General features: G+C 28.9%; 1 protein-coding gene across 2 annotated transcripts; it reads left to right on the top strand.

The window, feature by feature from the left end:
- Nucleotides 1-10,505: 10,505 nt before the first annotated feature.
- Nucleotides 10,506-11,384, top strand: LOC105368601 (mitochondrial import inner membrane translocase subunit TIM14). Of its 2 annotated transcripts, none has more exons than XM_011507646.1 (3): nt 10,506-10,587; nt 10,964-11,076; nt 11,156-11,384. In XM_011507646.1, the coding sequence occupies exons 1-3, from the start codon at nt 10,569-10,571 to the stop codon at nt 11,366-11,368; spliced, it is 345 nt and encodes a 114-aa protein (XP_011505948.1). In that variant the 5' UTR covers nt 10,506-10,568; the 3' UTR covers nt 11,369-11,384. The 2 variants fall into 2 exon arrangements, with proteins under 2 accessions (XP_011505948.1, XP_011505947.1); XM_011507645.1 differs by having other exon boundaries at nt 10,541-10,571; nt 10,942-11,076.
- The last annotated feature ends 2,881 nt before the right edge of the window (nt 11,385-14,265 follow it).

The raw sequence follows: 14,265 nt of genomic DNA, 5'->3' as shown, positions 1-14,265 counted from the left end.
ATCGATGATAAATAAAAGGAAGATAAAACGAAGAAAAAGCGAGAAAAGGATATCCCGGCACTGAATATAAATTTCGTTCTTTTGTTTTTGCGAGTAATGCGATAAAAGGGCCACAGGTGTAAATTACAATTTTATAACTCGGCAAGTGGGAGCTTTACACCGAGATTATTAAATCCTACGATATTAAAGTCAAATTGGCTGAAGCGAAGCGTCATTTCCTCGAAGATCTTGAGAATCTATTGAGCCCAGTGGAATGCGTGTGGCCCCTCGGCACTGGGAACGGAAGAGCGGCCACGCGGGTATCGATCCAACATTCGAGGTGTAACGGAGCTGTTTTAATCGCAGTTAACCGGGACCGGGTTGCTCGAAAATGACGGTGCGCTCGACCTTCCGTTATGCGGCTTACCAAATTTCGGGATTCCTCGACATGTCGTTGTCCGATGTCCGATGTCCAGCAGCGATGAGAAAAAGCTCCCCGAGTCTGACATTCGTCGCTTCCAACAACTCTTCCCGACTGCCTCTCGTAATGCCAATTTTTATTTCATAACTAACGCCGCGATCGATGGACTCCATTGAGATTGAAATTGCCTTGACTCTGGATAGCTTGTGTTTCGGGAAGGGTTGGGTTTGTTTTCTGTTTTTGCTCCGCACGCCCCCCCCCCCAACCTCTTTTTTTTTCTTTTCTTTTGTAAAACTATTACGTGAAACATTAGACATTTAAATGTGAAGAATTCTCTTCGTGTGTGCGCCTGTCTACGTCGAAATATTCGCTGTGCGAGAGTAAATTTTAATATCTCGCCTCCGTATCACTTCATATCCTATCGTACGGCTAATTAAATTAAATCGCATTGGAGAAAGATGGCTAGCTCCGTGGAGTGTGAGAGCATCTTTTGTTTGTTGAACTGAAAGTGCAGCACCAAGTGAAAATTGTAGAAAATCAAACAAACAAACAAACAAATATTTTGAATAATCCGAATGATTGCTGATATCGTAAGTAGAGCTTGAGTATGCCTTAATCATTACTTAGTCGTTTTGCCAAGTTTTGCCGCTGCGAGTGATTTTACCTTTAAACCGAAAAATTTTTCAACTACAAATAATACGCTAAGCATTAAAATTAATAGCACTGCGCTCCCGTTGACTCCCTCACCATAACAAAAAGTCTTTTATTAATCACTCGCTTCTTACAACTAGTTTTATTTATATTTATATAGATTAAAAGAGCTGTACACATTTTTTTATTAATTAAAATTTAGTCGCTCTACCTTTGCGCCCTCTATCCGCAGTATCACGAGCCAATGTCAATTACGAAAAATTTAATTATTTAATGAATACGCCCACGGCATTAAATTTATCTACATGCTATTCGCTAGACATAATTCAAGATAACTCACATTATAATGATATAATTTAAATATCGATATTAATGATTTGCCCTCGTTACAATTAATTGCCAATTTTAATTATTCAAACATTTGGATTTAAGTGTTCGCGACCGTGCCTATTGTCATTTGTATTTATTACTAATTAACCAATGCGTTACATTCTTTAAAGTCTTATTTTTACTAACATTAATTATTTTATCCTCTTTCCTTGGAATTACTACAATTACCTGCGCACACGTTAATGTTATTTTACACAACTAACGACTTTTAAACTCTAATGATATATTTTCAATATTATAATTGACCATCCATCTGTCTATACGACCAATACTACAACTTTGCGAAGCTATTCTCCAATCTATTTGATATTCGAAATCTTCATGAGCCTAATCAATGTAACAATTAATTATACCTCAACAGCTCATCCAATAATTATAATTTCATAATGTTTAAATAATCATTCGCACTACTCTATTGCAATTTGATTGATAATATCGATTTGTTAAAGTATGTTGTCCTTGTTATCCCAATGACAATACAAACAAAAACAAAACAAAACAAAAAAATACAAACAAAACGTATATTTACAAATATTTATTAAGAAACAATCATTCGTAAAAAAAAAAAAAAAAAAAAAAAAAAAAAAAAAAAAAAAAAAAAAAAAAGACTTTATAACATTTTACTTGCTATACAAAATTTTACTCGCTAAACTTGATTAAAATATTACTTGCTTATAAAATTATTATACAAACACATTCATAATTCATACCATAATTCATTGAATCAACTGATGGATAAATGTCAATTTTGTAAACTTTAAATATATTACTTTATATAAATAAATAAAGGACAGTTTTTAATACCAATAATTGCGATTATATTTAGCTATGCAAATAAATCGCCAAGAGCAAAATTTTGCTTCCCGCGGAATTTTTAACTGAAAAATTGCTTTGACCTACTTTAACGTAATGGTAATTACAATAAAATTACTCGACTTCATTTGAAATAATTGTTAACCGTGAGTAAAATTACTTCACGTAAAGCAACGACACCCCTCAAAGTGCAGTGAAAAATAGTAAACAAAATTTCGTTCCTTAGTATATTTAACGACGCACAGCTTAAATGTTTTTTTTTCTCTTTTTGTCCAATATTAATGAATTATTCGTTGGTAATAAATGAGCGATAAGTCGTACAAGAGAACGTAAAAGTGAATGAAAAGTGCTCGTACGGACAAATTGCGCACCTCCAAAGACAATCTACTGTAATACTCGGAGATTTTCACGGATAACTCTCTATCTCTTTCGCAATGAACTTTTCGGCTATGCACGCGCTATCGTTCACGGATGAGCGAATGCATAATCAAAGTACCAACGCGCATACCCTCCTCCAACGCCCGCATACACGCATACACCATCTAAACACATATACATCCCTTAGGCGGTCGATACTCGATACTGAATAAAAACATAAAATCATGACAATAAGAGAATTCACTAGAGGGAGAAAAGCGAAATAGCTCAAAATCTTTGTCAGTGCCTGGGCTTTGGAAGCATCCCTCTGGCGATTTTCCTTTACGACTAGCGCGTAAGGCTTCATAGCCGGTCCCTATCGATTTTCCAGTTGTGTGGGCCGCGTTAGGTGCTCGTGGCATAGGACACAAGAGCAAGGTGATTCCCATCAAAAGGAATGAATGAAGAGAATCGAGTTTCGTTAATATCGGCCACGGCTCCCACCGATCTCCTTATAATTATTCCTCAAACGACCGAGCGGCCCGCGTCATGTGAAAGAGACCCGGGAATTTCATGAGATGAAAATGCACCCAGGCTAGAGCTAATTACCGCGCGTGTCGCAATCAGCGCAATATGATCGTATAATATTAAATCACCGAGAGTTTATGGCTAAATACAATATGGAAGATAGATAGGGGAAGATTGGCGAGGGAGGGGGATAATGAAATTGTCACGAAATTCCTTCTCGATAAGAACAAAGTCGGCTATTTGTAGATGCGCGTGTAGGATTTCACTATAAGCGTACAGAGATAAAGCGACGACGAACTTTCCACGAAGAAGGAAAAATGAAAAAAAGCAACGATATCAATTCTGCAAAGCGCGATGTCGATGAAAAATACGATAATCGTTATTATTATCGCCGAAAATGATGATTCCAAAGATATTCTACACAATGCTGGAATTATAAAATTATAAAATTATAAAATATTATTGGTTCGCGCACTGCGCCACAATGGTTGATCGTTGCAATTTATTTTCTTACGCTGCTCGTGCCTACAGTTTTATATAAATAAATATTACAAATAAATAACACATAAATGGCAGGTTAAATGATTGATTTGATGGGAATTTTAATTTTTTCTTGATGAAAAACTATTATAATATAATGAATTTCTTATTTACTTATATCGTAATAATCCACATCACATACTGTAAATTTCTCCACAAGTTTTTCTTAATAATAACAATTCGATCGATTTATTATGAAAATTGTTTATGTATTGGTTTTTTAAGTGCGCACGATGTAACTATTATAAATTATTATTATTATTATTCATAATATTGCTAATTAAACAAAAAGTTAATTTCATTTCAATAATTCAGTCGATTTAGCTTGTCGATTTGGATTATTGATTATTAATTTTATGTTATTGTACAATTTCAGTCTTAAAATGTCCAAATGTCCAAAAACACATAGACGTGTACTTATACGCACGCATGCCTATGATCTAAAGATACGAATAGTTTCATTACATTAAACAAGTTGGAAATAAAAGTTTAAACGTAAATTTATTTCGAACGTTTGCTAACATTTGGTGTAATTCTTTAAATAAAGAATTAAAAGTCTTAATAAGTTTATTATCTATTAACTCATTATAAAATGTAAATATTAATTTTTTTTTATCGTTAAAAGGCCGAGATTAAAAGCATAACAAATTTATACCTAACCTTGGTAAAAATACGATTAGCAGCTAAAATTTCTCAAATTACTTATCAAGTTTCTTATTTAATATAATTAATTTGGAACTTTGTGACATAATACATTGTTGCGGATTAATGAGACTGTGGACTTATGATTTGTCGCGCTAAAGTATTTATTAAGAATTACGACGAAAACATAAAAAAGGTCACAATGTTTTTTAATATTAATTCAAAAAATATTTCTTCGTTCTATAGAAATAATGAATATTTTGTATATATATATATTAAAAAAAAAAAAAAAAAAAAAAAAAAAAAAAAAAAAAAAAAAAAAAAAACCTAATGATATTAATAACATTTGTCGACTCATACATGAAATAAAAACGGACGTAATTACATTTTTAACATAACTAACGTTATATTCATAAAATTATTCTCAAAAATTATTATTATTAGTCGATCTTCTAATTGTGAATTTCTAAGCATTTTAATGCGAAATTTGCCATCAATTAAATTCACTGTTAATTTCAATATTACGATTTATTTAACAAATGTCGGATTTCAAATTACAATTGATCGTTCGTTTATGAAAAATTAAATAATAGATCGATTACCCGTTACAAATATACGTTAATTGTCAATTTTTATAAAAATCTTGAAGGTGAAATTACGGTTAAATTGATGAAGGTTGATAGCTTTACTACGAGATGAAGTACTTTTATTTTTATTAAGATTTTAACAATTAACGTGGTAAGTTTTTTTTTTTTCTTTAAATAAACATTGGCTAGAAATATCTTGAGGATAATATGAAAGTATGTATTTTTTAAAAATATATAATGCACCAAACCGTGTAAAATTACGTATTAATAATAAAATTCGGGATAACGAGATTATTAGAGAGCACTTGTTTCGAATCGGAAAAATTATATTAATCATAATGATTTAAAAATGAATTAATTATGAAAATTTAGAAATATTGGTTCAATAGGTAATGTTTAAAATTTTAAATATGAATGTTAATATTGTTTATATGAAAGAACGATTTGAAAGAGACGAATTAGTTATGAAATGGAATTTTCTGACATTTTTCGAAAGCAAAAAGCTTGTCTCGAGCATAATATCGATAAATTTATATTTAAATCTTATAAATAATTGATTTGACAGCAAAACATATAATGTCCATGATACCTACTAGTCATGTTGAAAACTAAATTAAACGTTCAAACGCATTTTTTAAAACTTTTTTTTTTCTTTATCTTGAGAAAAAGTAAACTTTCAAATACAGTCTCAGATTAACTTGGAATAAGTTCAAAGTTTACATAAAATATATACCATTATTAGGTAGAGCTTTGTCAAATTTCTAAAAGCATGATTCATCAACATTCCTTAAACATCGTTCCGATAATAATAATAATCGACCTTTAATGAAATTTTTTAATTGTCATTATTATTTTACTTTTAATTCAGCCGCATAAAATGCACGTTTACGTTTACCGAAGAGAAAACTGTCAAAATAAATATACCTTAATTGCTAATTTCATAGAGAAATTTCGTAAAAATATCAATTCTAAAAATATATACGATGATATTTATTAGCAAACAGATTTTTAAATATTTATATATACATACCTCTTTCCACTTTTGTTTGACATGATTATCTTTTTTTCCTTGCATAATAGCGTATCTGTTTGAAAAATATAAACATATTAGTGAGTAAGTATATTTGAATTAAATATTATGATAGATTACACGATTCACTTCATTTTTAATAAATTGACCTTAAAAATTTCAATTAATTTTTATGCTCTATTAAATTATATAAAATTCATTTTATAAAATAGATATTAAATGAGATTTTATTATTACTCTATTTACTAATAAGTCGTTTATAATTATTTAGAGTAAATAATCTAGTATATAAGAATTTAAATCAAGAAGGATTATTAACTAAAATGGATTTTCATTATTTCGTAAAAAAAAAAAAAAAAAAAAAAAAAACTTTGAAAAATAATATCGTAGAGAAATGTTGTGATAAAGCAAATAAATATAAATCTCAAACGTCATAATACATACAAAAATATCCTCCTCCTCCTCCTCATCTCGTAAATCTCTTAAATTTTATCTCTTATTTATCACTTATTTTATCTCTAATGTTCGCGTCAATGATTGAAGCTAATGATGACAAATAGTGACCGATCGATCGCATCGATAAAATTCTACCATAAATGACTTATGAAAAGCCTTATGATCCTTTGGAAATTATTTAAACCCTACTGCGTTGCCATTCTAAATTACAAAAACAAAAACAAATTGATATTTGCTGAAATAAAGTAGCGCTTCTCAATTAAAACTATCGTCGCAGTTTAGTTTCCTCCGATAGGTATCTCGTAGATTTCACCATTGAGCTATAAAAAATACATTATGATATCAATAATAAATCGATATTTATATGTTTATTAGTTTCAATTAATTATACATAAGTGAAATGTAAAGTCGTAACAAGTGATAAATACCGTTAGATAACTTGCACGTGGCTAATTATTTATGAAATACGAGGAAAAGTTTGAAGTAAATTTTATATAATTTATCCAATGGTAACTTTGCGTTTTATTAAATAATAACGAAAACTAAGTTTTTGAAAAAATCGCACCCACGTAGCTCTTAAACGTCATGAAATTATAATTGCGCTGCAAGCACAGCGATGATAATGCTAGTGTATAAATATCTCTCTCTCTCTCTCTCTCTCTCTGAGGATTAATGGTGTTGTAATGATAATAAATGGATGCGAATAGAGAGAAAGGCGGTAAGAGGACCGATACGAGAAGCTGTGTGGTGGAGAGACCAAAGTGAAGTAGGCGGAAGTGCAAATTTATAATATTCCAGGATATGTGGTGTGGTAAATTTCGAGAAAGTGCATAAATGCAAAATAATGAATTGAAGTGCCGGAGGAAGTGGGGAGCTTTTTGTTGGGAAATTCGTGTTGGATCGAGAACAATGGACCTGTTTGTATTTGCGCGTATATTGATCTTCGCTCGATATGAAAATTTTAGCTTTCACGTGCCGCCTCACTGTCTTCCAAGTGCCCATCCGACCGATACCCCGTAATTCTAATAATTATTGACGAATGGCGAGAGCTTATGCGAGTAAAAGTGTGAGTGAAATTGCGAGTGAGAGACTTAGAATTCGTGATGAAAATGAGCAGCCAGGCAGATTATATCGATATTCGAATGAATATATGAAAATAAAAAAGGATCGATGCTACTGCGAAGGATACTCTCTACGAAGCCGATGAAATCCTCGATAAGGACGAAGATCTCGATTAAGCACCCTTCAAAGGAGTGGACGATTATGTAAGATATTCCGTAGCGGAGGGGAATAACGACGCGTTATGCTGACAAATGAATTAAACGTTAGAGATTCCAGCCACGGAGCCAACCAGGCCAGAATAATTAGCGGAAACGGTATTTGCACGTCTGACAATAGCTGGGAGTACGCAGCTATGTAACTGTTACAACTCCGGTATTATTAAATTAAATGGCCTTATTAATACCCACGTGTAATTAAAATTATTTATCGGCGTCAAATATATTATTATTACCTATATCGTATATAGATTTTGTACGATTGCGATGGTACAAGATGATTCTATGGTTAATTGCACGAGTGCCTGTGAGATGAGATTGTTTAATAATATTTGTTGATGCAATATGAAATTGCACAGAGCTTGAAATAAAATGGCGACATACGTGCAGGACGATATTATAAACAAAAAACAATATCGATTATGTAATTATAGGTACTATAGGGCTATTGGGTTCAACTTCGTTAACATTATTTAATTATTAAAATGACATATTATGTCTTTTAATATTATAACAATGCTCTCTCTCTCTCTCTCTCTCTCTCTCTTAACATAACATAATTTAGTATTTCATATACTCAACGCTTTATTCGACATTTTATTTAATTGTTACAACTAATTGCATACCTTTAATATAAATAATGTGCAATCGTATTGATAAGAGTAATAAATATATCTTTGCTTGCATCGACCTACTCGAAGTTTCAAAATTCAAGGAATAAGCATTAAAGCACAGACGTAATAAATGGATTGAAATTTACATTGAAAGGTCCTTAATTTCGATGGCGATGTAGAAACCTAAGCTTGACCTAATTTATACGGAAACACGTGAAGTTTGATCACTCGAGGATGTAAAATCACTATGGACGACGGCCAGTAGTAGCTAATCTCCGTACGTTAAGCTAAAATCCGTTGATCTGTTATGCCATTGATTTATGCCAAGACACATCAAACAAAAATAATAATTGATAATTTTAACGTAATATATTGTCTGCGTGACTTTTCATGAGAAAAGATTCTTCCATGTAAATAAGATTGACATAATTTTACATTATTAAAATTAAAATTCATTTTGTAGTTTAGCTAAATGAAATATTTGTTCTTGATTGAAAATTTAATTGAGAAATGCGTACAATGTAAGGTTAGCGACTTCAAATGATCATACGAGTGAATGACTTTTTAATTATGATATCTAATTATTACTATTATGATGTGTCATAGAAAATTATCAATTTTTTTTTATTTATATACAAATTATGTATATGCCCACCCAATAATTCAAAGTACTTCAATGTGTAACATTAAAATTTCGTTAATTATTAGACTCGTAATTATAAGAAAGGCAAGTTCTTTTCTTTCATTCTTTTAATTAAAAATAATGAAGCTAATGGTGACTAATATACAGGAACTAAAAAACAGGACCAAAGAAATAATTATTAATTTATTTAGTGTTATTAAATATACTTTATCAGACAAATAGAATGCGGAGGTATACAACGACATTTCAATATGATTAATAGAAATCATATTTACCCCGTAAATAGGCATAAAATTATAATGCAAACAATGATTATCGTGCCGATTAAATTTGCAATGAATAAACGAGATAAGATTTTTAAATCGTCGAAAAATATTGTAAACATCATTTTATTACAATGTTTAGTATTTTACACTTTGCAATCTCATGCATATCAAGCGTATCCAATATAATAATATAAATAACTTGAATCTTATTACACGAAGGTCTTAATTGCAGTTAAGAGCAAAATATTTCATGATGATTAATTTCATATCATGACCAAGATATTAGAATTTAAAACTTATTGTACATGCGACAATACAAACATTATCGCGGCTCCTATACTAATGTAAATCTTCCCTCGCATTCATACTAATATAATTAGTCGAAGAAAATTATTCTTTAAAGATTACAAAATTCATTGTAAAATTATTATTGACACCACTTGAATCAACTTGCATTAAAAATATATAAAAATAAAAAAAAAAATTCTTTTAAAATGGTTACGTTCTTTTAAAATGGCTAGTGAACCTATTGGTAAAAATCTTTCGTTTTATTAAATATTGTAGGGGTTTTGATTAAAAGAAAATTGACTTTTTCTAAAATCCTCTCTAAAACGAATAAAGTACGATTAATTATGGAGTTATGAGTGTTATGGGAGTATTTTTTTTTTTGTTTTTTTTTTTTTTTTTTGTTTTTTATTTTTTGTTTATCCGTAAATAACACACATAATATATTTCATAAGAAAATTAATTAATTCATCCATAGATTCCTATGAGCCTCTTACACTGAAACACGTTTGTTTCTCGACAATCCTATTTAACAGACAAAAAAAAAGAACAAACATTCACCTTCGAGCTTTGATTGCCAGTTGCATCTGATTAAAAATGATGTTCAATTACATTTGTATGTTTACTTTATTATTATTTTATTTATTATTATTATTTTTTTTTTTAAGCCGATTGCCTTGACTGAATCATAATCAAGCATTAGCAAGCTGATATACTGTAAGAAATCGTGTTGCTGTTCAATTCAAAATTCTTCTGGACTGTGTTCCTCTAACTCTCGCTAATAGTCATCCGATTTAAGGAGAATTTCCTTCTAGGAGGAGACCTACGACACCTACGCTACGCTATCCTATGAAATTCACTTTAATTTCTTATCAAGCGCCCATCAAATATTCGTGAGCGTGTAGATTCTTCAAACTTTCGGGCTCAATTCTCGATTATTGAAGTGTTCAGCGGATAACTTCAGACTCATCATCCAATCCTTCCTCTCATCGCCTCGATTCGTCGTCAGTGCGAAATTTTGTTTTAAGGTTATCGTAGATCGTATTTTTAAAATTTAAACCTTTAGTACTGAAATTTTGTTTAAAGAAAATGGTAATAATATGCCTCAGTACGTTTCTATTTATTATATTTTAAACTAATATTTCCTTAACATCTACATTAACTAACAATAGTGTTTGTCCATTATGATAAATATATAATACGATCGTTGCAAAACTTAACATTAAAACATTAAAATAATTTGGCATTTATTTTTAACTCTCGATTTACTCATTCGCATTGCTCCTAATAATTACGATACTCTAGCTGATTAAACGATATATATGTATATATGTATGTATGTATATATATATATATATATATATATATATATATTTCACAATTTAAATAAACGATATTATATTATATACTACTTGTTAAAATTCTCTTGATAATAATAATATTTCTCTTTACGTATCTTCAGTCAACAAAAGCTATAATTACAGGCATTGGAATAGCTGTAATAGGATATGCTGGACGCTATATAGTTAAAAGACTGCCAAATATATCTGAAAAAATGGCTGAGACTTTAAAAAACATGCCACAGCTTAATTCGCAGGTAAACAATTATATAAAAATTTTAAATATAAAAGCCATGTAATTACATAATGACAAATATCATTTGAAATAATGTCTAGTCAATGGCGAACAGTAAATATTATAAAGGGGGTTTCGAACAAAAAATGACTCGCCGAGAAGCTGGACTTATTTTGGGAGTTTCGCCTGGAGCACCGAGAGCAAAAGTTAAAGAACAATTTAAGAAAGTTATGTCTGCTAATCATCCTGATCGTGGTGGGTCGCCCTATATAGCGGCCAAAGTTAACGAAGCGAAAGACTTACTCGAGAAATAGGATTTTAATCATTTTTCGACTGCCACGGAATTCTATAACATTTTATTTGTCTTTTGAGAAAATTCATTTATTAATATCAGTGATTACAAAACATGTAAAATAAAAACTTTGTAGATAGTATACTATGTATATAATTGTAAATTATTAGTACAACAAATATAAGAATTTATAAAAAAATTACTTTGATACAAATAATGAAAGACTTTATTTTATGATAATAAATCTATAGGTTTAACAATTTATAAATCTAATGTACTATAATTAATTAATTATGTCACTTATATACAAATTCTTTAGAAATTTTTAACTATAAAATTAAAAATACTTTTTTTTTTTTTTTTTTTATATTTTATATACTTGGACTGACTATATAACATTTTCAGTCTTCATTTTGACAGTCAATGATCATAAATTGAGTAATTAATTATATAGATATAAGAAATTTAAAATCTGTATTATGATAATATGTAACAGCAATTGTCAATGTATTTATATATAATATTATTGTGTATTTAACTTTATTAAACAAGTGATCGTCACTTTTCGGATTTTTGCCAATGTCAGTTAAGCAGGAAAACATAAAAACCAAGTTCATGAAATTTAATAAAAATTGATTATTATTTAGAAATAATTACTCAAATAAATATGTTTCTTTAATACGAATAAAAAATCTTATTTTATTAAATTAAAAGTTAGCCGTGAAATATTCGCTACTTGGGAATCAGATTTATATTAAATTAATAGTGTATTACAAATATTGAAATTATAATTTTTTCTTATCATTTAGTGACTTTGTCAAGGTATTATTTATTTTATATTAATTAATATTATCTTGCAATTATATCATGATTATTATAAGTATTTCAAATGTAATAATTATTAATGAATAAAACTATACGTCTCTAAGAGAAATCTAATTTCATAATTATCAAAATCGATGAAAATAATGGCCAGCTTTATACAGTTTGAGAAAAAAGAAAAATTAATAAATTTAAATTTTAATAAACTAAAAAAAAGCTAATGATCACTACTGGTATTAATAGAAATCATTATTTCTTAATAAACATAATTAATTGTAAATTTAAGTATAAAATTATCAAATTTTATCAAAGTGTATTATATAAAGTTCACATTTTATTGTTATATTTATTCAATTATATGGGAAAATTATATATTGCAATTAGTTTTCTTTTATCGATGACACTAATTGGCAATTAATAATTGCTTTTTCATAATTATAAAATACAACTTGCTGCCAAACTAACTCGAAAATACGTTATTAATTCTATATTTGTTTAGCGTTTTACATATATTTAATACTTTTCATCGTGCTATTATTCTCTCTCTCTCTCTCTCTCTCTCTCTCTCTCTCTCTCATCAACATTCAACCTTTATATATATATATATATATATATATATATATATTTCCAAAACACTTTGTAAATATATATTAAACATAATTAAAATTCCAAAGTATTATATTTTCATAGTTATTCAGTTATTTAACAAATAAATAATAGAATTGTTCCTTGAGGTTATTGTTTAAAAATTTATAAATAATATAAATAACGGCTTTTGTTACACTTTTGAGATATAATATTGACGCACAAAACGCAACAGTTCTGTCTTTTCAAAATAAATAATATAAGCAATTAATTTGAAGGCGAAGAGCCTGAAATTATTTTCTCAAACTGATAGGAGAACGTAGTCTCGACAGGGAACTGGTTTCATTTTATACATATATATTTTTCTCTTTCTTTTCCTTTCATAAAATGTCATCGTGAATTACATCGATCTTCGAGCTTGAAACTACCTTCGATTTTTCTATTATATTTTCTTTTCTTTTATACGCATATAAATAATCGCGAGGCTATTAACTATTTTATCGGACAACAAAAAAACAAAAAAAACAAAAAAAACAAAAAAAAAACAAAAAAAACGGATTACATAAATGTGCTCTATTAACAAATATTATAAAACGACTTTATTTTATTTTTTTATTATTATTTAATTGCTTACACGAATCGTCCTATGATCTTAAGTATCGATCGGTTACTTCGGTTACAATTTTGCCTTCGTTAAAAAATATTATGTAATTATTACGAAGGTGAGTGTTCAAACTTTGTTATAAAGCATTATTACACTGCTGCGACGTGCCTTACCTTTTTCATTATTTATGTACACGTGCTTTTTCAAAAGAACAATCGTTTAAGAAATACAAAATAAATATAAGGATCTGACTTGTTCACTTACTACTACCGCCTATATAAAACTTATATGTGTAATAAAATTAAAAATAATATTTTTTATAACGATAATTACAATGATAATAGAGATAAATAATATTATTATTGTTGTTGTTGTTGTTACTACTACTACAATTATTATTATTAGAAGTAATAGAGTAGCAGTGTCAGTAGTAGTAATAATAATAATAATAATAATATTATTATTATTATTATTATCATTATTGTTATAAACAAAATCAAAATAATCATAAATCAAATAACACAAGTCTAATTGATCTCGACTTATATATTTATAAATTATTTAAAACTGTTTATACACTTGAAAACAACGTGAAAACGTACACGATACACGGTGTAAGTAGACAATTTGCTTGCGATAACATGATCATGTGCGATTACCATAATTTGCCTCAATCAATAAGCTTAAAATAGTGCATCGCCAACGCCCGAGTTATGAATGGCAAACATCAGCAAAAATCTGTTTCTCTGTATACGCCAATATGACACAATTACGGAAAACTGGTAATTATCATTAAAATGAATAACAATTTCACATTTAACTGGATATTGCAGTCGATATTTGCAAGGAAAATTATTATTTGACATGTTAAATCTGTTTTTCTACATACATACACACACACGCACACA

This window comes from Ceratosolen solmsi, unplaced genomic scaffold (genome assembly GCF_000503995.2).
Source record: "Ceratosolen solmsi marchali unplaced genomic scaffold, CerSol_1.0 scaffold1, whole genome shotgun sequence".
Lineage (NCBI taxonomy): Eukaryota > Metazoa > Arthropoda > Insecta > Hymenoptera > Agaonidae > Ceratosolen > Ceratosolen solmsi.
Note: the sequence above shows the minus strand (reverse complement) of the source record. Positions and strands in the feature narration are given on the sequence as shown.